This window comes from Neopelma chrysocephalum, unplaced genomic scaffold (assembly GCF_003984885.1).
Source record: "Neopelma chrysocephalum unplaced genomic scaffold, ASM398488v2 Primary Assembly neopelma1_24, whole genome shotgun sequence".
NCBI lineage: Eukaryota > Metazoa > Chordata > Aves > Passeriformes > Pipridae > Neopelma > Neopelma chrysocephalum.
This window is the reverse complement of record NW_020897693.1, coordinates 21,429,218-21,453,656: the sequence shown is the minus strand read 5'-3', so window position 1 is coordinate 21,453,656 and position 24,439 is coordinate 21,429,218. Positions and strand designations below refer to the sequence as shown.

At 37.3% G+C, this 24,439-nt stretch overlaps 1 protein-coding gene across 8 annotated transcripts in view; it reads left to right on the top strand.

The window, feature by feature from the left end:
* Nucleotides 1-22,043, top strand: part of PCNX1 (pecanex 1) — an 87,804-nt gene extending 65,761 nt beyond the window's left edge. For all 8 annotated transcript variants that reach the window (XM_027707573.1, XM_027707528.1, XM_027707547.1 and 5 more), the window contains 15 exons: nucleotides 890-1,067; nucleotides 1,470-1,578; nucleotides 2,187-2,316; nucleotides 3,359-3,417; nucleotides 4,202-4,417; nucleotides 4,811-5,064; nucleotides 6,010-6,240; nucleotides 7,624-7,724; nucleotides 8,972-9,122; nucleotides 10,801-11,031; nucleotides 11,417-11,691; nucleotides 13,364-13,605; nucleotides 14,655-15,091; nucleotides 16,469-16,609; nucleotides 20,159-22,043. In XM_027707573.1, coding sequence (XP_027563374.1) covers nucleotides 890-1,067; nucleotides 1,470-1,578; nucleotides 2,187-2,316; nucleotides 3,359-3,417; nucleotides 4,202-4,417; nucleotides 4,811-5,064; nucleotides 6,010-6,240; nucleotides 7,624-7,724; nucleotides 8,972-9,122; nucleotides 10,801-11,031; nucleotides 11,417-11,691; nucleotides 13,364-13,605; nucleotides 14,655-15,091; nucleotides 16,469-16,609; nucleotides 20,159-20,299 — 2,896 coding nt within the window. In that variant the 3' untranslated portion in view covers nucleotides 20,300-22,043. The remainder of the gene's footprint in view (nucleotides 1-889; nucleotides 1,068-1,469; nucleotides 1,579-2,186; nucleotides 2,317-3,358; nucleotides 3,418-4,201; nucleotides 4,418-4,810; nucleotides 5,065-6,009; nucleotides 6,241-7,623; nucleotides 7,725-8,971; nucleotides 9,123-10,800; nucleotides 11,032-11,416; nucleotides 11,692-13,363; nucleotides 13,606-14,654; nucleotides 15,092-16,468; nucleotides 16,610-20,158) is intronic.
* Nucleotides 22,044-24,439: the final 2,396 nt, after the last annotated feature.

The window sequence follows — 24,439 nt, the reverse complement described above, 5'->3', positions numbered from 1 at the left end:
TTGCACACTGCTTCTTAAATTGAGCCTTTGTTATAAATCCTTGAGCACTGTATCTGACTGTTTTGGCAAATGAGAGTTCAATAATAGGCCCTGCAATTTTTAGCCTTGAAGAAACAGTAACCAGGTGGCTTTTTTGTATTTGAAGTTCTATTGAGTTAGAACAAAAGAGAACATGAATCTTGAAACAAAATGGAATATGGATTGGGGGAAGGTGGGGGGCTGGGTATTAGATTTTTTTTTGGGAGGGGGTGGAGGGTTGGATTTTTTAATTTTAATCCCTGTATCTAATAAGTTCTTACCTTGGATTCATTATCACTGTCACTACAAGACCTTTGGGAGGAATATTGCCATTATATTACTCTAACTTAATTTTTATAACCCTTTGATCTGTCAGTTACTATCTTGAAAAAGAATGAAATTGCAGTTCCCTCAATAAAAACTAGAGCAGTAGTTTTTACTACTAGTAGTAGAGTCGTGCAGGAAATTATAACCCAGTGTTCATTAACATTCTCTTGATGATTAATCTAGCATTTTTGCATTTCAGTATTCATAACCTAAATTAAAGACCAAGTTTCTCTTCAGAATACAAGAATATTTCATCTCTTAATTTTTTTTTACTAGTGGTACTCTTACAAATAATGCTAATCCTTGGAACATTGATGGTCTGGAGAATACTGATAAAAAGACTTAGTAACCTCTTTAAAAAAAGCCCGAATCCAAAGTTGTCTTTTAAAAAGCCAACAAACCAACCCCCCAGTTCCAAAAGCAAATTCAAATCTAATCCTTGAGTTTGAAGAGATTGGCATTTCATGACAGCAACAACTTACGTGGTCTTTAAACCCCTTTTGGACAGCAGATAGTAACTGTTTTGTGTGAATTTCTTACACAGGTTGGGTGCTTTAATGATCACAATAGCTGGCTTGAAGTTACTGCGTTCATCATTCAGTAGCCCAACGTGCCAGTATGTCACTGTTATTTTCACAGTGCTCTTCTTTACTTTTGATTACAAAAGTTTTACTGAGACCATGCTGCTAGATCTCTTCTTCATGTCCATACTCTTCAGCAAGGTAACTTCAACTCTATTCCTAGGTGTTTCAGGTTATCCAAAAGGGAAAATGGATAGTCCTAACTGATAGGTAATCTTGCAGATCCTCAGTCTTACTTGTACTGTAATTAATATGCTGTAAGGCAGCTAAGACTTCTCCTTGCCAAAGCATTTTTGTTTGCTTGATAAACCACATGTAACTTTCTAAACATCTCCTGAGTTTCTGTTAGTAGAACAATGAAGCATATTATGTTACTTGCTTTTGTAATTACATCCCTTTTCTAAGTCTGAAGGCTTCTGGTAGAACCAGTAAGAACTCTAGGATGACCAATAAATTCTCAGGATGTTTGTGTACTGCAAAGCATATTGAGTCTTGGCTAAATCGCTGAATTGTTTTTCTCTTGTCTTTTTTTTTTCCCTGTAGCTTTGGGAACTCTTTTATAAATTGAGATTTGTGTATACCTACATTGCTCCATGGCAGATCACCTGGGGATCTGCCTTCCATGCTTTTGCCCAGCCCTTTGCTGTGCCACGTATCCTTTGAAAATGCAGACTTTCTCCTGAAGTTGTGTATTTATAACTTCTGAGTAATGTGTTATAATGGATTATGTATTATTGGGTAAACCTACTGAAGGAACAGGCTTGTGTAGTGAGTATTTATGAAAAAACTGTGCACACTTTCTGCCTTGTTACAATGCTATGAATTATACAGTAGCAGATAAAGTAGGAATAGAATGCTGGCATGAAAGAAACATGGAGCACAATTCATCCTGAAAATGACACAGCTTTTCTTCTCACAGTCATTCCCTTTTATGAGAGTCACTAACTATGGTTTCAGTTCTTGAGTTTTGCATTTTAAACTTCTGTAGACCTGTCGGAATGGACTGTTCAGTTAGTATTCTTGATAGAATTTTTGAATGACTACCATGTCTAGTGCCAAATTTTCATCTATTTCAGTTTTTAAAAACAAAAATAATCTCCTAATTAGTGGAGATACTGCAAAGGCACTTTGCTCCATAGAAATTTGTGAGATCTTGTTTTGTTCTTAATTGGTGTTGCTGTCTATATCGGATAATATTCCAGGAGCTTAAAAAAAACCCGTAGTTGTTGCTTTGCTTTCCTTAATTCTCTTATCCTACAGATTCTGCCATGTTGTTTGTCCAAGCAGCTGTGTCAGCTTTCTTCTCTACTCCACTGAATCCTTTTCTGGGAAGTGCAATATTCATCACTTCATATGCCAGGCCTGTCAAATTCTGGGAAAGAGATTACAAGTAGGTGAAATCAGATCTTTAAAGTTTGTGACATTTGTTTTTAATCATGTAAATATGTCTAAATGTGTTGGTTTTGTGGTTTTTGTTGGCTTTTTTTTTCTAACCAATTTCTGCTATGTTTTTCCTCAGACAACACTAGTGTATAGTACTGAAAGTTTTCAATTAACTTATTTCTGAAATACTGTAGTAGCTGTTTTTTTACACTAGGAACGTTTGCTTCAGCTGTTTGAAGTAATTTCTACTTAGAGGTATGCCATCCTAGTGATTTTTAAACATAAAAACTATGTTATTGTGAAATGCAATTTTAATCAGATAGTGGATTTATGTATAAAAAGGTTTGGAGGAGCAGTTCATAAGTATTTTTTACCTGTGTTCATTATTGCTTAGCTTACAGCAAAACTGGCTAAACTCAATATAAGAATCTTTTAAAGTAAATATTTTTTGATCAAGGTGGGATCAGTAGTAAAAGAATCTTCATTTCAGGTTATACCTCCTTTTCTTTTATTTCTCTGAAGTTCACTACTGTTGATAGAGTAGCAGCATAGGGCAAGATGAGTGGCTATTTCTGGTATTTATTATTTTCCTTCTAACATTAGAACAGTTTAAATACAATGTTCCAAATCTTAGATTAAAGAGTTATGGTTGTACCTTCAGATAATGAAATAACTGTCTGAAAATTGCTCTTTCAGTAAAGTCTACTGGAATGTTAGCTGTGCTAATTTAATTGTTTTAAAGTTTATTTCTCACATCTAAAGCTTTATATCTATCTAAGAAAATATATGCACTTAAATGTAAAGCTGAAGATTGTTCTATGGTTCTCTACTGTGGACAAAATTTATTAAGTACTATAATGCGATCACAAGCAGAAAACACTTTTATATTTGAGAAGAGCAAAAAATTTGCATATAAAATTATTTTAAAATAACTTTTTGAAACTATTTCAGTGGGAATATTCTTTAACAGTTTTTATATTAGTAGTTTCCTTAGATTTTCTTACAGTAATATATTTTGTATTAATTATGCTTTATTTTATTCTTTTCAGCACAAAGCGTGTGGATCATTCAAATACTAGACTGGCTTCGCAGCTTGATCGGAATCCAGGTAGCTTTCCTAGTTTGATTTTGGTGGTTGATTTGGAGTTTTTTTGGGGTTGGTTTTTCAGGGGGGGTTTTTTGGGAAGTGGCGGTGGGGTGGTGGGTTTCTTTTTTTTTCTTGAGGGGTAGGTTTTCTTATAGTGGCATTTTCTTCAAATGTAAATGGTTTTTATGGGATCTTTATAGGATTCATGTTCAGTTTGCCCTCTGATCTTCTCCAACCCTGCCCAAACTTTCTCTTGGTCTATCTTCTGTTACTTTCTCTTCCATCATCTCTCTTGCTTTATTCTTTATACTCCCCCATGAGTTTTTTAATTTCACCCTTACCTTTGTGTTCCTGCTTTACTTTTTTATTTCTAATTGTAGTATGTGTTAAGCTGTTTTACTTTCTATTCTTGAGTAATTAAAAAAGCACCAAATATTATTTGAGGGTGTCTCAATGTCATGATGATGAGACCGGTACAAACAGTTATTACTGAGATACTTCTGTGCTCATTTGCTTTTGCACTTTATTATCTTGAATGGGTTGATGGGAGATGCATGATTGGAACTGAACTATTAACTTGGAAAATGGAGGAGTGAGTAAGAAAAAATTTGGTTCAAAGTACAAATGTCACTTGGCATTCATTTGGAGTACTTTTCCCTTAAAAAAGGGGGAAGTGGGAGTGGAGTATGACCTTGAAACAACATCGCTGTTCAAAAAATGCAGGGTTCAGTGCAAAGTGATAATTGGCATTCAAGCTTGATGTTTTTCTACAGATTCAGATAACCCAAATTCAATCTTCCTGCAGGTTCAGATGATAACAACCTGAATTCTATCTTCTATGAACATTTAACCCGTTCCCTTCAGCACAGCTTATGTGGAGACTTGTTGTTGGGTCGCTGGGGAAACTATAGTACTGGGGACTGCTTCATCCTAGCCTCTGACTACCTCAATGCACTAGTACACCTTATAGAGATAGGAAATGGCTTGGTCACCTTCCAGCTGAGGGGGCTTGAATTCAGAGGTGAGTGTCTTACACTTCTTTAACTGTCTGTACTAAAAGTTGTCTTCTGCTTTAGAAACAAAAGTAATTTTCAGTTCCATCCTGTAAATTAATTGCTTTGAAAATGGGCTGCAGGGTCTCTTTATGCTCCTGTCACTTGATGCAAAGTCTGTCTTTCCATTTTAGTACAACATGCCTGCCATAGTTACTTCTCAGAGAAACTCAAGTCAAATGTGATCCTAGAGTGATAAATTAAGCTATCCAAATCTTTTGTGTTCATTGGCAGATAGTTCACTTAGTGTTAAAAAATGTAATTGGAAATGGGTTGAATTTTAAACTCTTAAACACAAGTTCACATTAAAGCAATCATACAAAGCTTTCAACGCTTTGTTCTTTTCTCTATTTTCTCCTAAGGAACTTACTGTCAGCAACGAGAAGTAGAGGCCATCACTGAAGGTGTAGAGGAAGATGAAGGTTTTTGTTGCTGTGAACCAGGCCACCTTCCTCACATGCTTTCCTTTAATGCTGCCTTTGGGCAGCGTTGGCTGGCTTGGGAAGTGCTTGTAACAAAGTATGTTCTGGAGGGTTACAGCATCACTGACAACAGTGCAGCTTCCATGCTTCAAGTCTTTGATCTCCGGAAAATTCTCACTACTTACTATGTGAAGGTATGATTCAGATCAGTACAACCTTCGGGGGAAGATAGGCTGGATTACACCTGGAAACTGCTTAATGTCTTGAACTTTTAATGTCTGTCCTATGAGGATCATAGTGTGATGATAATTAGAGATGTATGAACACCTTCTTTAAAGGAGGACAGGGTTTGTTGTACTGATGGTGACTCAGATGGTGCATGAGTAGGACAATGACCCTGTAGTCTAGATCAGAGAGAGGATAATTCCTAGCTGAAGCTGGAATAGAAACTTGAAAAATATAACCCAAATATAATAGCTGTGTTGTAAATGAAAATTAAATAGTCTGTTTCTCTTAGAGAAAGCCAGGCTCTTTGGTCCTTATAGGCTGTCCAAACCCATCTTTGAGTCCTAAAAAAGGAAGAAAGTCCTGACCTGCAGTTTTAAGAGGACTCTAGACCTCAGATCCCTTCAGATAATCAGTGTACTAATTGAGATCTTTCATAAGCTACTCTCTGTCAGAGAGCTGATAATTTTCAGGTTAAAATATTTCCAAGATACTTACTCTCATACACACTCAAGTTGTCGTGTTCCCCAACACAAGGATCTTAAAATGTTTTGTGTTTTAGCACTATTTTATTTAGAGTTCTTTAGAAATTTAATATCTAATCCTTTATGTTAACTAGATAAAAATTTCTGTGTCTTCTGCAAAAATTATAGTGACAGTCCTGTCCCATCCTCTTTTCCTTTCCTTATTCCTTCAGTGTAGGCTTCAGAAATCTTGACAATCTTTGAAAAACACTCCTGTATACCACCTGTATTTTCTGTGCAAATATGTTGCACCTGTGAGCTAAATAAATACTACTGTGTGTCAGTTTTGTTCATTGACAGGAAAATAATGGAAATAATTTGAAACAATCAAGATTACTGACTGGATTTTTTAATTGCAATGACTCATATTCTTAACTACTACTGTTTCAGGGAATCATCTATTATGTCACAACATCCCCCAAGCTAGAGGAATGGTTAGCTAACGAGACAATGCAGGAAGGTCTGCGGTTGTGCACAGACCGCAATTATGTTGATGTAGACCCAACATTTAACCCCAATATTGATGAGGATTATGACCATCGTCTGGCAGGGATCTCAAGAGAGAGCTTCTGTATGATATATTTGAACTGGATAGAATATTGCTGCTCTCGAAGAGAAAAGGTAAGTATGGACATGTGAGGAAAGCCATTCACTATTCTAGGATGGTCTCATTTTTTTCCCATTGGCTTGACTAACTGGCTGGTTCAATGCTGATTTTTAAAATAAATATGTATAATCCAAGTATTTTCATTGAAATGGTTTTGGTCTTCTACTTTTGAGAATTTAATAAATTCTATAAGTAACTTATGGTGTAACCAGTTAATGAATTTTGTTTGCCAGCTCAGATGAATCAGTTGAATCTTAGGCATTTATCTACATACAAAACAGTATGCTTACAGAATTGATGTTTTGTGCTTAGAAGTTAGTGTTCACAAATCAAGCCTAACTTAAACAAAAAAATGCCAAAGCAAAACAAAACCCCATAAAACTCCAAATACCTGTTGCCAGCTTATAAGACTGACTACTTCTTTCTCGTTGATCATACTGTACTGTTTTCCTTTGGACCACTGGAGTTGTTGGCTTGTGAAAATTATCACCCTATATTCAACCTTTTCTTCTCTCCAAAATCTTTCCACCTTTTAAACACGAGTATGGTTGTAGAGGAATGCCTTGACTTCTTACTGTTTACAAAATAACTGTGTGTGGTCTAGCCTAATTAGTGTTGCCTTTGAGAATAAGCAGAAATTATTTGAGATTAAAGGGACAGGAATACAATTGGAATTTAAGTGTTTAACAAAGGATCCAAGACTTAAAAGTTCAGTTTTGCTTTGGAGGTAAAAGATCAGTAAGAAGCCCATTTGAACGGGTGTAAGACTTAATGTCCTGTGGTCAAATGACAAACAATAGCCAAAGGAAATGGTTTCCCTCCAAGTCATGAAAGATTTTGTGTATGTATTGAAAATGAGATTTAATCATTTAATTGAATGATGCCATTTTCTAGGGCATTATATACACTGTACAGCTACTACTGGCTTTGAACCGAGGGCAAGTTTTTCCAGACTAAAACTGTACCCCAGGGAAGTAGTTGGTTAAATCAGGATTAAATACTCCTAGTCAGTTAGAATCCACTGTATTCACTAAAAATATTTTTCTCTAAACCCCATAATTTTGCTAATCAAGAGTTTGCTTACAAGATAACACAGTATCCATGAAGAATGTACCATCTGTACATCTGTTCAGCTTACAATTTGTCTTCTTTCAAATAATAGTGTATGTGTGTTTGCCTTTACAAATAGTCTTACGTATTTGCAAAACTCTTGCTCAGAGTTTCAAATGGAATTGGTTTTTTAAGAATAACTGGTGCAGTGGGTACATATGCACACTTGAGTTGGTGAACCATTACACATTTGGATCTTTTACTCCTTCTGGCGGAATTGTCTTTTTCAGTGGTGATTTCCTTACTTCATTCACCTGACTTACTATTTTCTCTTTTGTTATTATAAGCCACTGGATTCAAGTAAAGACTCACCCCTAGTGACATTGTGTTATGGACTGTGTGTTCTGGGGCGGAGAGCATTGGGAACAGCTTCACATCATATGTCTAGGTAATAAAATACTGTTGTTGTAAGCTTCCCATCCTCAAAATCCCTCTGAGTTCCTAGATTAGGTGTTAGGATGAGTACCTTTTCATAAAAGAAATGGATAATTAATGTTGTCTTCCCTTAAACTGGACAGATTTGCTATGTAACTTGTCTTCATTACAACAGCCAATGAAACAACCAAAGAAAAGCAAACAAGGGAGAACTTGAATCTGAGCATCTTGTCTTACTGAACTAATGCAAGATGAGAATTCTGGTATGGGTAAGGACCAGTTATAACTGATGGGGAAAAAAAAGCCAAGAACTGATTAAGTTCTAAAAGTAAGCTCCATTTCCTGCACCAAGTAGGTGCCCTGTGTGGAAATAAGGGGAAGAAGAGGGAAGTTTCTTAAAATGGCGAACCCGTATCTTGGTGGATGTTAGATCAGACTGTTATGATAAGTTTCACAGTTTAGCTGGCTCTGTGGCAAGCAGTTGTGTTTTGTACAAGTCTCCTTCACCTCAACTCTGTTGTGATATGACAACGTCTTTCTTGCAGACTGACAGCTTCAGCTCTAGAAATCCAATGTAAAATATAGTTAAATGTTTCAGGAAATCACAAGGTGGTGGTTTAAAAAGAAAATAAAAAGCATAATCAGATGCAGAAGCTGTTGGTCAGCTGGGTGCTGACTGTTCTACTTCACTTTTAGGGCTGTTGACTAACTGTTGACTAATTCTTCTAAGTACCCACCAATTGCCTCCTGAAAGTCTTGCAAATATGCGGTTGCAAGAGCGATCAGTGCATATTTGATTTTTTACTCTTTAGTTAGTAATTGAAAACAATGCCTTTAAACATGAAAAGTTGATGAGATTTTTACTTTGTACTGAAGCATGCACAACTGAAGTTACATATCCTCCAATATGTTATATACCTTGAAAAGTTTTCTCTTAAAAATCTTCAAAATGAAGTCAGGCAATCCTTGTGGTGTTCCTGTTTACTTTAGTCCATGTAAACAGTCTGTTGCATATGGCTTGTTCATTACCTGTTCAGAGCATGTAGACATCTGATGTCCAGGTTTTGCTTACATGCACATCTTTACTCATATGTTCTCTTCTCCCTGTCTTATTCTGTAGCTTGTCTTTATGGAGAGGAATTGTGTGCCCTTCTGTACAGCTCGATATTTTCTGTTCTTTTCAGTGGTGATAACTGTGGATATGTTTGTATTTCTGTTAATATCTTGGCTGTTTTCTTCATTATTTTTCCCCCTCAACAGTAATCTGGAATCCTTCTTGTATGGCCTGCACGCCCTGTTTAAGGGTGACTTCCGCATATCTTCGATTAGAGATGAATGGATCTTTGCTGACATGGAATTGCTGAGGAAGGTAGTGGTTCCTGGAATTCGGATGTCACTTAAGTTACATCAGGTAAGAGATTACGCAGAAAGATGTGTCCAGTTCTTTTTATTTCTCTGCATTTGTTCTTTTAAAAATAAGTGGCTGGGAGAGAGAAAAAAGATGATAATAAAAGGCATGTGATAGAGATTGACAGCTGAAAACGAGGGAATATCATGTCTTGTCCTTTGATTTATTATAGCTCTTGTGGAAGTTGATACAGAAGAAAAGGGAATACTGTTTATGTTCAGAGCTTGAAAATTACATTAAATGTAGATCAGAGAACATGTCAAGCCTTGTTTCATACCTATCTAGAGGTATTTCCCTTATGAACAGCTTCTCTGATATTTTCCCTCTCTCTTCTCTCTCTACACATGTAATTGGCTTAAAAGGTTATCAAGTATTCAAAGCTGCACAGCCCTCTCCTCCAATGGGAGTTGTTTTTCTTGTTCTTTTTGCTTTGAAGTGTTGTAATCACAGGTTTCAGGTGAGAATAAGAAGGCTGCTTTGCAATAAACTGAAATTAGAGTTGGTCTTTATAGTGAAGTGAGGGTGAAGATGAACAATCTCAAATTCTGTCCAGTGAATGTACACAGCAAGTACAGGAAAGCATGTACTTAGTGAAAAGCACTCTGTAAGGAAGGAAAAGTATTGGTACTCTAGAAAAATAGATTGCTTGAAAATCATAGGCAAATCAAAGGCAAATCTTAATTGCACTTTTAAAATTATTATTAAAGGTTCTTTTTTTGCCTTCATTGCAGACTCTAGAAGTCCCCCAAAGCTAGCAGCAATTGAATCAACTCTTTCATGTAACATAAACTCTGAGTTTAGCAGAATGTGTATGTTAGGAGTACAGGTAGCAAAGCAGAATAATTACAAAATCATTGCTGAAACCAGCAGAAGGACCACTTCAACAGCTCTGGAGTGTTCTCAGAGGGTTAGTGTGCAGAATGGGCTTGAATTAAGTCAGGGAATGAAAAGTGAGAAAAATAAAGATCACTCTAACAACTAAAAAAAATGGTTTTTTCTGAACATTATTGTATTAATCTGTGAAAGGTTTTTATTCACTTGCAGTGCAGTAGCATATCCAGGCTTCAGCCGGTGTTGGAAATTTGGCTATTAACCACAATCCTTTTTTAACCAGAAAGTAATGTGACCTAATACTGAATTGAACTTGTAGATTTTGTGTTTCTGTTTGACTGGTAGTAATGTAAGTTGTCTTGATAGTACCCGTTTCTGAAATAGTTTGTCATCAAGTATCAATGTGAACTTTTTAATAGTAAATATTGTTTTTCTTCCTGTTGCTCTCTTCATATAATGCTGTCTTGGTGAATAATCAGTGCTTTACTTCAGTGTGTTTTACAGTTGGAGGCTTATGAATAAGAAAAGAAGCTAAAACTAAAATGCTTCTGTAAGCAATATAAATAAATACAAATGTAGTGTAAAATTCACCTAGAAATTTATTTGAATCAGTGATAGGCAGGTGCTTCTGATAATTTTGGTTTTAAGTTAAAAAAGTAAACAAACGAACAGAACCAATCTGTTGGAAAAGAGGTTATCTTTAATGTTCTAAAGTAGGTATTCAATATTTTTGATGACTAACTTTGTGTAATGCACTGATCATTTCAAGAGTTTGAAATGTTTGGGGTTTATATGTAGCTACATCTGAAACGCTAATCATATCTTACTGAACATGTATTCTTGGAAACAGGATCACTTCACTTCTCCAGATGAATATGATGATCCTTCTGTCCTTTATGAAGCTATAACAACCCACGAAGAAAATCTAGTTATAGCACATGAAGGGGACCCTGCTTGGCGGAGTGCAGTTCTTTCCAATTCTCCGTCCCTTCTTGCTCTGCGTCACGTGATGGATGATGGCACCAATGAATATAAAATCATTATGCTAAATAAGCGGTATCTCAGTTTCAGGGTCATTAAGGTAAGCTTTGTGCACGTTTCACAGTGGGACAGTATGTTGTGGTGTGTTTTAATAACTGTACCAAACTGCTACTTGAACTCAAATCTTTATTGTTTTGTTATTGCTAAGGCTGCTTCTTTTCATGCAGTGCAAGTACTGTATCAGGAAATCAGTTCCTTCTGACTTAAAATATCTTATTTCTCATCCCGTTCTTAGATTTGCTTTATTGTCATTGTTGCAGCCTGTGTCCCTAAGTTCAGCCTGTTAAAGAAGTGCATATGCATGCTTGCCATTCTGCAGGGCAATATTGCATATGCTCATGTAGGCTTTGGTATAGCACAGCAGTCACCACACGCTCTCATTGCTTCACTTTCTGACACAGCCTCTCTCTACTTGGCTTTTGCAGGTGAATAAGGAGTGTGTGCGTGGCCTGTGGGCAGGACAACAGCAGGAGCTTGTCTTCCTGCGTAATCGTAATCCAGAGAGAGGAAGTATCCAAAATGCTAAACAAGCTCTGAGGAACATGATTAACTCCTCTTGTGACCAGCCAATTGGATACCCAATCTATGTCTCACCTCTGACTACTTCTTACTCAGATAGTCATGAACAGCTAAAGGACATTCTTGGGGGAGCCATCAGCTTAGGAAACATCAGAAACTTCATAGTGTCTACATGGCACAGGTGAGCTGAGGAAATGAGTTATCATTAGTATGTATTCATGCTCTCATATTCCACTAACTAGTTCTGTACAACAGGCCCAACACAGCATAATTTATAATAGTCAGTCCCATAAAAATAAACACACCTTGAGTTTTATTTTGGGCACATCAGTAGCATGTGGCAACTGCTTTGGTACAGGACTAATCTTCAATGCTGAGACCACAAACTATGTAAATAGAGCTCAGAGGAAAGAAGACAAAGTCTAGATGCAAGAATCATAACTTCAGTTCTAACATTAGGTCTGATAATGAGAGACAATGCAACTTCTGTACTATTTTTTTCAGTACCATTGCTTTTGCAGTCTAAAATACCATCTTTATAGAATCAGGACTATTTGGTAGGGTTCTTGTCTGGCACATATTTAGCATGAAAGTACCAATATTAATGTTGTTAGGGTATGCTCATGCAAAGTAACACAAGCTTTAGCTGTTGTTCAAAATCTCGTAAGTACTTACAAATAACCCTGAATGTCAGAGCCAGAACAAATAACTGGAACGGTAATAATATAATCATTTCCCCACATGACCCCTGGGTAATTCAGTACAAAGTGTTGCCATGCTGTGTTTTATAGGCCGTAGAACTTTCACTGCATTTCTGGCCACTGTGACTGTGGCTCCAAAAGCAACAGTGGCAGCTATGTGTGGCATTCAGAAATGTGCATCCCAGTTCTTACCACTCCCAGGAGCTAGTGCCATAGTCTGAACAGTCCTGTAACTGTTCTGATAGTCATATTTAACTTAGACATCTATGGCACATCAAAACAGAATGTGCTGCTTCACCTCAGAGTATGCCACATTTACTGCAGGGGTGTTTGTCTCCTGTCATCACCTGCTTGTCAGACTCAATAGAATAACGGTGAAACTATGACACAGCAAGTATTTGGATCCAAGGTGTGTATACAGCTTCAGGATTCTGGATCCTGGGGCAGACAAAATTGGAAAGGACTGGTCAGTGTGTTTGAATGCAACAGAAAGAAAAGAAAACTGAAAAGTAGGAATTGAAGGGAGGAGGAAATGTGCTGTGTTTTTTGTGTCCATCTGAAGTTTATTAGTGTAAACAATGTTAAAAAACTGTGCAGTTATGTACACTGGGAAATGTTGGCTAACCTACTGTCTGAATGTTCAAAATGTGCTTCAAACAGTTGTGAGTGCATTTATGAAGGTAACAGAAAGCGAATACATTTTAAAAAAATCCAGCAAACATTCTTTTCCTGCAATTCTGAGTAGACTGAAGATTTTGCAATATAACAGTATGCATGACCAGTGTGTTAAGTAGCATAAATTTTACTAAACTGTTACAAAATAATGAGGATGTTCTACCAACACTTTAGATTTAGAATTTTATCACTTTATTGTACTTCAGAGGTGGGATAATTTTTAAAAAGCTATCTTCTATGAGCATTTGACTTGTCATCCCTGTTATGGGATAGCTGTCATGAAGAAAATTGCAATCTCTTAGAAAGCAGCATTTATATTTGCAAAGCATATTCTGAAAAATTAAAGTCAGGTTTTATCTATTTTTGGGGAGTGCTGTGGATTGTGCTTAGTCAAGCTTTTTGCTTGTCATAAGGCATTTCATAGAATCCTGATATTAGGAGGCTTGACTTAATGTATCAATTGTATTATGTTTCCAGACTAAGGAAGGGCTGTGGAGCTGGCTGCAATAGTGGTGGAAATATTGAAGATTCAGATGCTGGAGGTGGAGCTTCTTGCACAAGTAATAATGCAACTATCAATGAGTCACAGAGCAGCATGTCACAAGGAGGAGGGAATGCAACTACAGGGCAGGGACCTGGAGCAGTTCAGCATCCTCCTGTTGCATCTCATCCCACAACTTTTCCTGCAGCTCATCCACCAACTCATCCCTCCACTCTGGGTAAACTTAAAACAAAGAAACAGCTTTATACAAGTTCAATCCTATAGCCGGAACTGACCTTTCAGCTCCTTGGCCTAAGTTAAAAGAAAAAGCAAACAAAAGTGATGTGATTTTATATAGTGTTAAGAGCTGTTGGATTCATCTCAAACTACAGTACTATTTTATGCAGTGCAAGGTTACCAAACAGATTTGAGCAAAAGGGATACAGTTGTGCTGACCAAATAGATTAAATAACTTTTATAACATGTCTCTACACATTGGATCTTTTCACTTCTGTTGTATTGTCTGTGAATGCTAAACTTGTTTCATTTTTTGTCAATGTCTTGTATTTATACAGTGAAATGAATTCTCTATTTCTGTAGTATTCTAGCTGAATCCTATCCAAGGGTCCATAGTGATCTGTAGTTAGGGAGGTGAAAACCAGTAAAGCTGAGAAAGTTTTTCAAAGACTGCCTTTACTCACAAAGAAAATATGCATCTATGTAGTTGAATGAACATAATTAGATCTATATCTCTGTGAAGAGGTATTTGCAAATACTTATTATAGGAAAAGTAGTGACCCCAATGCTCATGAACTGCAGTTTGTTTTTAACTTTAAATGTATTAAATTCTTCTGAACTTGTTTTAAAACAGCTTTTGTTCTAACAAATTTTCTGACCCAAAATTTGAATGTATAGTCAAGCATATTAAGAAAGAATATTCAGTATTTTGAAACATGAACATCTGTACCTGCCTTGTTGCCTTAAGTCTGGGAAACTTAAGTGTTAATATTAAGGAAGAAGTTGCAGAAAGAGCAAGACTGAAGCATTTTTCAAGCTACTTGTCTGGCAGGGATTGTGAATTGAACAGAATATGAAATTCCAAGATGAGTAGAATGTATTCAGATGTTCCGCTCTGTGAAATGCAATGGAGATCTGCGATACAACTGTTGCAGATGATGTTGATTAGACCAATCAGTTTTATATATCTGTGTACTAAAATGTTTGTGTGTCAGCAATCTAATGCGTGTGGGAGGCTTTATCAAACTTTTCTGTATCTTTTACTTTTAGGCACCAGTCACAGCTCTCACTCTGTGCAGTCCAGCCTTGTCAGACATTCCCCTGCCCGTGCCTCAGTAGCTAGCCATTCATCTTATTGCTACGGCAGTCGTCATTCATCTCTTCGCACATCCACAACAGGCTTTGTGCCTTGTCGGCGCTCTTCCACCAGTCAGATATCCCTTCGTAACCTCCCATCATCCATCCAGTCCCGCCTATCTATGGTGAACCAAATGGAACCTACCAGCCAGACTGGGGTCAGTGTGCAGCATGGACTGCCCTCTTCTAGCAGCTCCAGCCAAAGCATCCCAGCCTGTAAACAGCATGCCCTTGTGGGCTTTCTAGGGACAGAAGGAGGGAGTAATGCAGCTGAAACTCAGTCGGGTGGCAATGCAAGCCCTGCAAATCAAATGCAAGCCAAAAAGGATGACGTTATTTACAGAATCCAGGTGAATAGTCTAGAAGAACAAGTTAACCTATGTTTCAACATGCTTTTGTTAGTTGTTACTTTGTATGTTGTTGAAATCATTACTTTTAAATACATTCAGGAATGTCTGGGTATACAGTTTCTGTGCAGTTATTTTTGGACAACTAATGTAAGAAAAAAGTTTTCTGGACAAGAAGCCATCCTGCATGCTCCTGGTTTACATTATTTATGTTTTGCTGTAGTACAGCATTGAGAACATCAGCGGAACTCAGTTCCACTGCATAGTTAGCCTTTATACATTGCAGCATGTAAAAGCTAAACAGCTTCATTTGCAGGGTACAAAGCAACTAGTTTTTTTCTTTGAAGCCAAGTAGATTTTCCACAAAAGTAACTGTAAATATACTTGCTTTCACTTCACGTGTATTTATTCCTTGGTTATTGCTATGTCAGGGTTTAATGAGCAGTAAACAGTACACTATTTACTAAATTAATCCTGGCAGCCTTACTTGTTTTGAAAATCCAGAAATTTGTATTCTTGCTTTCCTAGCTTTTATCAGCCCCACATACATGTCTTTGGCATTATATTAGTGGAAAACATCAAGAAGTGTATTTAATAGACTAGATCATAATAAACATGATTGCTGATGTCACCTCAGTTTAGAGTAATCCTTAGTAAACTGCATCATAGTGGGCAAAGTTAACAAAGTAAATTTTCGGGTCTGTCCTTAGTAGTGTTTGTTTCCGGCCATGACCCTTTTATGAAGCTGCTTACTTTCTCTGTGTGAGAAGGATAAAGGCAAAGTGGACATGTGCCCTTGGATAGTGGACATTATGGAGTTTTCTCTGTCCTTAAATAAGAAGTAGTTTTCAGGAGTTTTCTCCTGCTTCCCCTGTGGAAAGACCAGTTTACTTCAAAACACAGAGTGGGTCTCATCTAGCCATGCTAGTAGATAGATACTTTTCTGCCTAGCAATAAATTCTCTAAGACCATGTTACTTAAGATATTATGTTCTGTAAGAAGTAATGAGCCGATTTTAACAGCTCATCATCACTTAACTCTTCCCTACTACGCTGTGTGCTGCCAATGCTTACGTTGTGCTAGCTCCCCAGACCCTGCTGTGAGCCAGTATAACTGAAAGAAGTGGGAATGGGAACCAGAGCTGTTGCTTTAGTGAACTGACATATTGTCAACTGTGTCTGAAACCACAGCCTAATTTCCAAATTCAGTGCTGCACAGGCTGTTTCCTAGCCTGGAGCTTGTTTCCAACACTGAAATGGGTCAGAAATCAATTTCAGTGGGTTAAAGCCAGTTATCTGGGAGTATGCAAAAGGTTACAGTTTATCTGTTTCTTTTAAATTTTGGCTGAACTAACAGTCAAAACTCAATTCCTACTTATAGTTAATGGATCCCAGTCAAGTACTGGAAGGGATCAACGTGTCAAAAAGGAAAGAGCTGCAGTGGCCAGATGAGGTGATACGGCTTAAAGCTGGAAGAAACAGCTGGAAAGACTGGAGTCCTCAGGAAGGCATGGAAGGCCATGTAAGTTTTGCTTAGAAGTTGCCAAGCTAAACTTGAAGCAGTGTCTTGGTTCTGTGGCAGTCTGCCTAGATGTCAAAGCCAAAGATAGATGTACTAGTAAGTTAGATCAGCAGCTGTCCTCAGCGTCACTGTTGCTGTCCTAATTTGAAGCAGAGAGATATTTCTGAAACTTTTTGCAGAAGATGCAGGATAGTGTTTCAAATGTTGTCAACCATCTCTCCTTCCTGCCTGCTTCTGCCTCTTGTCATGAACTCTCAGGCATTTCACTCATTCATCCAATTTTCATTTTCATTTTCTTTAAATCCCCGAGCAAATACAGAAGGTCAGTTTACCAGCAGCTCCTAAATTGAATGATTAACAGTATTTGGTTTTAAATTATTCTGATCAAAAAAGAGCCAAATAAGATTGTCTTTAGATGTCTCTTTATTAGATGTCTCTTTATTAAATATTGTGTTTTCTTCCCTTTAAGAAGGAAATCTGTTCTAAAACTTGTGCAAGCCTATAACTTGAAATTTCGTCTCTTTTCCTTAGGGGTGTTCCATCTACATTTTATAAAAATTTACTGCATTAGTTAGAAAACTTATCTCCCAATTTAGGCTCTTTTTATGAGGAAAAAACACAGATCTATCTTTGAAGCTTTTTGATTTTTACTGATGTGTACACTTTTTTTTTTTTTAACCTTTGTATCTATAAAGATACTCCAGTGAGTATTCTTTCCGTGATAAGTAGTAAAAGAATCACTGACATTGTGTTTGCATTGGTTCATCAGTACAATTGTATTTCCATTTGGAATATGGCAGTTTTGACAGTTAAGAAGGAATGTCTTTAACTGTTTACCTCAGTTGGAGGTGTTACTTATAAATTGGATTCAGGGGATGGATTGTGCCATCTGAAAGTCCACATCACTGTGGATGTATGTGCAAACTTCAGGTAAGAAATGGCAATATGCTTGTAACGCAGTGTATGCCGGATTTACCTTGCTGGTACATGTTTGTGAAGGAAGGGCCCTGAAAATACAATTATTCATGGAAGGAATTTATCAGAGTTAAAAGTCCACTCTTAAGATAGTAGAGTTACCTTGTAGTTAACTCCTGGCAGTAGAATGCTGTTGTAAACATTCACTGTTATGTTTGGTTTAGACATACTATTGCAAATCAAGAATGTCATAAAGATACTGAATGTAGAGGGTTATATTGAAACAAGTCCTGTTGTCTAGTATCATGGGACAATTTTTTTCAGGAGTTTGAGTGTATTTTGTGAACTGCAGCACACTGACATGTGCAGTGATTGATGTTACAGAAAGATTAAAACAAGAGGATTTAAAGGTCAGAGTAAGCTGCTGTTCTGAATGCTTCTCATCTATTTTTGGTGCAGCGTACTGGCAGGTTTTTTTAGAAGAACATCTTTTAACCTAAGAGGAAACAGGAAAGCACCAGATTATCCAGTGTGTGATTAGGAGGAGAGGATTTAACTTGATGACATGGTTTCCACTGCCTGTGGTTAAAATACTAGTATCAGTGAAGTCCTTTGCTCATAGGATAGTATTCCCTTTCTGATCCTGCAGCTGTGGTCCTTTCTGCAAATAGGCAGAAATTATTCTTACCTGCTGAGATGCTGCTCATCAAGCAGTTTACCTGACAAAGCCTTATGTCAGTGCTCTCAGTACGAACTTCTGCATTAAGTAGTTAAAAACTTTGCTGCAGAGTAGAAAAAATTATTTTTCCTAACTTTGCTTTTCATTTTGCTAAGTATGCAGTACAGTATACATATAAGGCAGAAAGACATGATAAGGTTTCTTCAAGGACATTAAATTTAGCAGTCCTTTTTGTGATGTAGCTGCTTTTTTCACATTTTGAGATAAAGGTATACTCAGCATTATCTTTCTATGATACATGACACTGGCATGTAGAAGAACCTTTTTCCTCTCAAGAGATTCTTATCACCTCTTGACTATCTAGTGACATTATTTTGCATGTTATCAATCATTTATGGGGACCAAATAAATGCCAGTCATGATAGAAGAAATGGTAAAACTGAGTGTGGAGGTATGGCTGTGGTGAGTTTTAATGTATGTACAACTTTTGCATGTAAACAGTTTTCAAGGAGCCATGATATTGATGCCTTTGGAATCAGCCCTTAGCTGTCTCAAAGGCACCAGTTTTTAAGTTGGACAACAAGGATGTAGTACCTGAGACTTCACTGGGCAATGTTTTATGTGTCTGGGGATAGAATATTCCTGGCCTCATTCCATACAGCTGTGTAAGAAGTTTCTATGGACACACTTTGAAGTCAGACTTTACCAGACCACTTAAATATGCTGTTGCATCAAAGGGGAACTAAAGATGCCATGCTTCCCTGGCTGAAATGCTCTATGAATGCAGCATAGATCTCATGCAGTGGACAAAGCTGAATCTCCTTCACCCAGTGTTCAAGAAATAGTCAGCTGTCAGCTGGGTTTAATGAAGATGAAGTGGATCTCTTGGATTTGATCTTGGAAGATACAGATCACTTGTGGTTTTCTGTCCTTTTTTCCCCACCTGTGTCTTTAGAAACTCTTGAAAACTGTACTGTCTTGGATTTTGTAAAAATTAATTTTATTTGCTTTTTAACTTACCTTGTCTTGAATGAAGGGTTCTTTTCTCACAGCTGGCAAATTTGAGGTAATTCTGTTTCTCTGGAGCTGGCAATATTTAAAACTGTGTTACCGGAGCATCTTTATGGTTTCTTTGGGGCACCCAGAAGTTAAGGGTATATTTTTATGGAGGCAGCTGAGCAGAGACATGCAAGGTCATACAAGGGCCTGTATAGAAAAGGGACCTTTTGATGGTCAATATCAGGCAGTATCCTTGGGAGCAGCAGATTGAAGTACCTGAATTCTGTAGATCCAAGGGAGTCTGGGAGAGTAGTTTGTAGCTCTATTTCTGAAATCCTTCCTCTTTGTAATACTTCTAATTTTAAATTATCTTTGAATAACTTAATTCAGAAGATCAACCTTGCATTCACAGTGAGTAGGGAAAAAATTAGGGCAAAGGCTTTGACTCAGAGGAGACTGTAGTTTACACCTAACTCCTGATACATTGAAGTTCTGTGCCATTACGTGCTGCACAACACTGAAGTATTTTAAGACTTACAGCTAGAGCATCAAAATATCCCACATCTGTACATGTGTAACAATTTTTCAGTTGTTACTCACTTTGCATGAACTGTTTGGTTCTGCTTTGGGTCAAGTTGTTTGTCCCTGCTGAAATCTAAATCAAAGACTGGCTGTTCTCAGGTAAGCGAGCTGTTCTCACAGTTGGCCTCATTGTTCCTAGAGGTCTTTTCCAACCTAAACGATTCTGTGATTTTAAGATGCAGATCTTCAGCAAGACTTAAACAAGTAGCTTGTCTGTGGATATGTTGTCACTGAAAAATGAACAACTAAGTCAGCATAGCACTTATATTTTTGCTCCTTTTGCCCTGTAAGAGTCTTGAATTATCAGCCACAACTTTGATAAGGCAGGTCTCCATATGGAGCTTACATTTTATTATACTTTTTTTTCCCCCCAGGTGATTCACCGCTGGGTGCCTTGCAGCAGAGATCCAAGTAGTCGGTCACATATAGATAAAACCATCCTGCTGGTTCAAATTGAAGATAAATATGTTGCTGTTGTTGAAACTGGAGTCCTTGAACTTGGGGCTGAAGTGTAAAGCTCTTTGAGACTGAAACTTCCCCTTCTCCAATGGTTCAGAAGAGAGAAGGGTCCAGAAGAAGCAGCTCCTGGGACATGAAACTTTGGTCTGGTTGTAGGAAAGGACTTGAAACACAGATTTGTCTAAGTCCCTTTCCCCAAATAAACAAGTGTAAGAAATTTTTTCAAGTTGTTAGCTGCTGAAGAAACACTTGCATGAAGGATAGATTTGTTGAGACATATCTTCTTGTTTATAAATTTTGTTATGCATTGCATAATGCTTTAAATCAACAAACTTTTCAGTTCTAAGATCAGAGCACCTCATATTTTTCTAATTGTTTTGCCAAAAATTGCCATGTCTTGTCACAGAGTGTGTGGAATTCATCCACCTTATTTTAAAGAAATTGACTACAAACCTTCAGTTTGGTGAAACAGTGTAAGGGTTTCAGGTGTGGCAAGAAGAGACTGAACAGATGTATAGATTCTTATTCCTTATGAGCTAAACATTAATGAGAACTGCACTAATTTTTTTACAGCAATGCACTAAAAACAACCCTGAGATTGCTGAGAACATTTATTTATATATATAAATATAAGTATATAAAATACCATTATTTAAATTGCCTTTGGGATTAATCCCCTCCCTCTCCATATACATGTTGATGGTAAGGGCTGTGCCATGGGTTTGGTTCTATGTTCTGTATTTCGTACAAGTGCATTTGCTGCATCCTCTTCACAATAAATGGTAAAATAACAAATACATAGAAAAGCACCTGAGTATCCCTGTACTACATCAGACTTTTTATTGTGGTGGCAGTGGTACCTCAAACCTGTACAACATGTCTAGCTTTAAAGTGGGCCCCAATATATGACCTTTCATCTGTCCTCCCTTCACTAGCCATAGCTGCTTGGCTTCTTTACACCCAGAGCTGGCTGTGTTGTTTCATTGGCTTTTCTCTGGCAGATACGGTTGTTATAGTTTTTTAGGGGGAGGTGCAAGTCCATGATTTCTTCATGGATGCTTGAAGGTTTTTTTGATTCTATCCAGTTTAAAAAGAAAAAATGGCAACAACAACCTCCCCCCCAACAACAACAAAAAAAGAATGCAAGAAAACTTGACTTCTGTTTTTAAAGATCTTTTGTAGAAGGCACAGCCCTAAACTTGTATCACTTTTACCACCTTGCCTTTTCTTTCCCTTTAGTCTTCATTCTTTTCTATGACTTGAATTTTATTTTCTGTGATTATATATTCTATGTAAGTGTAATTTGAGTATTTATAACTGTGAAGTTGAATTATTCATGTGTTACATATCCTAGGTTTTATTGTATTTTTTTAAAAGTGTGTATTCAGGGAAACAAGTAACTCAGAACTATCATGGGAGTGTGAGAGGGAAACTGGTTTGTTCTTGACTTGCAATTCCTATGATTCGCTTTTCTTAATCTGTAAGAAAAAAATGTACCTGTTATGATTGTTTCCTGTTTCTGACCTGTAATTATATAGGACTCTGTGGAGAAACTGCATACAGTCCTAGCTTTTGGGAGCAGCCATCTTCTTCCCAGTCACCTCCACTTCTTAATATGTATTGTAAGCAGAAGAGACTTCTGATATACCACAGAGGTTATAGTAATTATTTCTCTGACATCAGAGAAACATTGTCCATTATGTACCTAATGTAAGAGTGAAATTATATGGGAAAAGTAAAAGAAAAAAAAAAAAGGAAGGAACAGCTACCTAGGAAACATTAGTATTCCAATTCAAGTCACTGCATGCCATCTAGCCGTGAAAGGGTAAGTGTGTGCCTGGTAGCTAGTCAATTCTAGATACTGTTCCCAGTGAATGATACTGGGACCTTGCTTGCATCATATACTATGCAAACTTGTCCTTGAAATACTGTGCATCTTACAGTTGCATATTACTATTCAGTTTATTCCTGTGCAGTCCCATTCAGTCATGGTATAAATGCACAGTTAAAACTATATTGGACAACAAAATCATTTATCATATGTACACATTATAGTGTAGTTGAATTCATCTCCTGCATATCTGAAAATGTACAGTAGATGAACCTTCTTTAGCGGTCTGGTACTGCTGTCATCAGGAATGAAGAAAATGTGTAAGTTTTGAATTGAAAGTGTTTTAGATAAGGTTTTATTCTATGTCCTTCCCTTCAGGTAAATACCCCTTTAATTAACCCTTCAGGTTTCCTCTATCACTAAGAGTATTCCTTCATTTTAGAAAGAGAAGTTTGTTTGAAAATAAGCCCCCATTTGATATTAGTTGCATGGTTGTTGCTTTTTTTTTCTTGTACTGAAGCCTTGAGGTAAACAAATGACTGAAAAACAAAATACATAGTTGGGTTGTTTTTTTTTTTTTAAACTTAACTGAAGCAACTTTCAGTATGTTAACCCTGGCTCTGAACAATCACTCTCTTCAGGGCAAGATAAGGACAATGTCGATTGCTGATAATAGACATGATAGGAATTAATGGCTTGTTGACGCAGAAATTTTAGAGCATATGTAACTGCCTGGAATTAGATCAGCAAACAGGAGATGGGGAAAGAGAGAGGGGTTTTTTTAAGGGGCAAAGAGAATTGATGGATATTTCTGGTTTTTTTTTTAAATCATAAGGCTTTTGGTGTGTTGCCTTCAGGAGATGGATTTTAATGTGGCCAGCAAACAGGTTAATACCTTCATTCAGATACTCAGCAAACATCTGTTGTGAAGCCATTCTCATAATCTTCATATCTATTCCAGATGTGCTCAACAGAAGCCACCTAGTTGAAATTTCACTCTTCCATAAGGCTTTGGAAAATCAACTTTTTAAAATTTTTCCTGAACTCTTTAAGATTCATCTGTGATTGTATGTTGGTTTGTGTCTTTGGTTTCCAGTGTGCAAGTGACAAAAACGTGTTTGTTTTCTTCTGTTTTCCCACAAGATAGATCTGTCTGTGGGAACCTCTGTTTTAGATGGAGATACTTATATCTTTTGCTTTCTTTTCTTGGCTTTTGTCTTGATGTGTAATATTTTTCTCCTCTTTTGAGGATGGAAAAGATGGGTATTCTCAATTTAGTCCTGTCAGTCCAGATTGAGTTTACCATTTTATAGATCTTTCTTCCATGAAAACCCATTATAGATGAATATTTTACTTTGTCCACTTGCATTGTGATATTTTCTTGCCATAAGAACATTCCAGTTAAGTCCCACTGTTGTAGCTTTCAGGTAGATCCTAATCTATTTTCTTTTTCTCAGATTGCTTTAAAGGTGGTATCTATTTGTACATATGTTAGGACTTACTTCTCCCTAGAGACCCCTGGTGGCCTAGTGGTTAGCGTGCAGGACTTTCACTGCTGCGACCACGGGTTCAAATCGCGGTCTCCTGGCCTGATGGAGGTCGTTAGCCCTGTGTGGCCATCCATCTATGAGAAGGACACTCTAAACAAACCTACGTCCTGAGGACCTCACTGCCATTGTCCAAGCTTGCTTGGCCCCGGCAGATGAACCTTAGGATTAAAGGGTGGGCTCAGTTCAGCGCAGGCTGTGTCTCACCTAAAAAAATCCATTGCGCAGGCTGGAAAGGTAAAAGACCTTTCCCCAAATCTTCGTTCGCGAAGATGGGCCATTATTACTTCTCCCTAAAACGCTCAGTTACAGAAAAATTATTGAAAACCCCACTACTTAGATTATGTTCATTAGTAAAAATGGCTACTACTTGATTTTTTTTTAAAAAACCTCCTCCCATTTAACTTCCCTGTGAAATCTTTTAAAAAGGTTCTGATTAAAACAAAATCCTCAAACTGTGAATGTGACACCACTGATGACACCTAAGTTTCTGTGCCACTTGCACTATATGATACTAGTGATAGATTCTGGGAATCTCTCTCATGGTTCAGCATATGTGAAATGGTTTCAGAGTTGTGGGAAGATGATGGTTATTTTCTGAGATAATTCCATGTAGGCTGAATGGTGCTACAGCCGCTTTGCCTGAGACATCTGGCATGTCTGCGTGGTGATCTCAGTTTTCCAGTCAGGTGTGCAGTTGTCATGAGGCATTCCTCATCTCATATTCACAATGCCTTGGGGACTGAAGAACTCTTTGATAAGCCTGGACAACTGGTGAGGTGACAGATGAGGACTTGTGGCACAGGTCAATGTCTTTT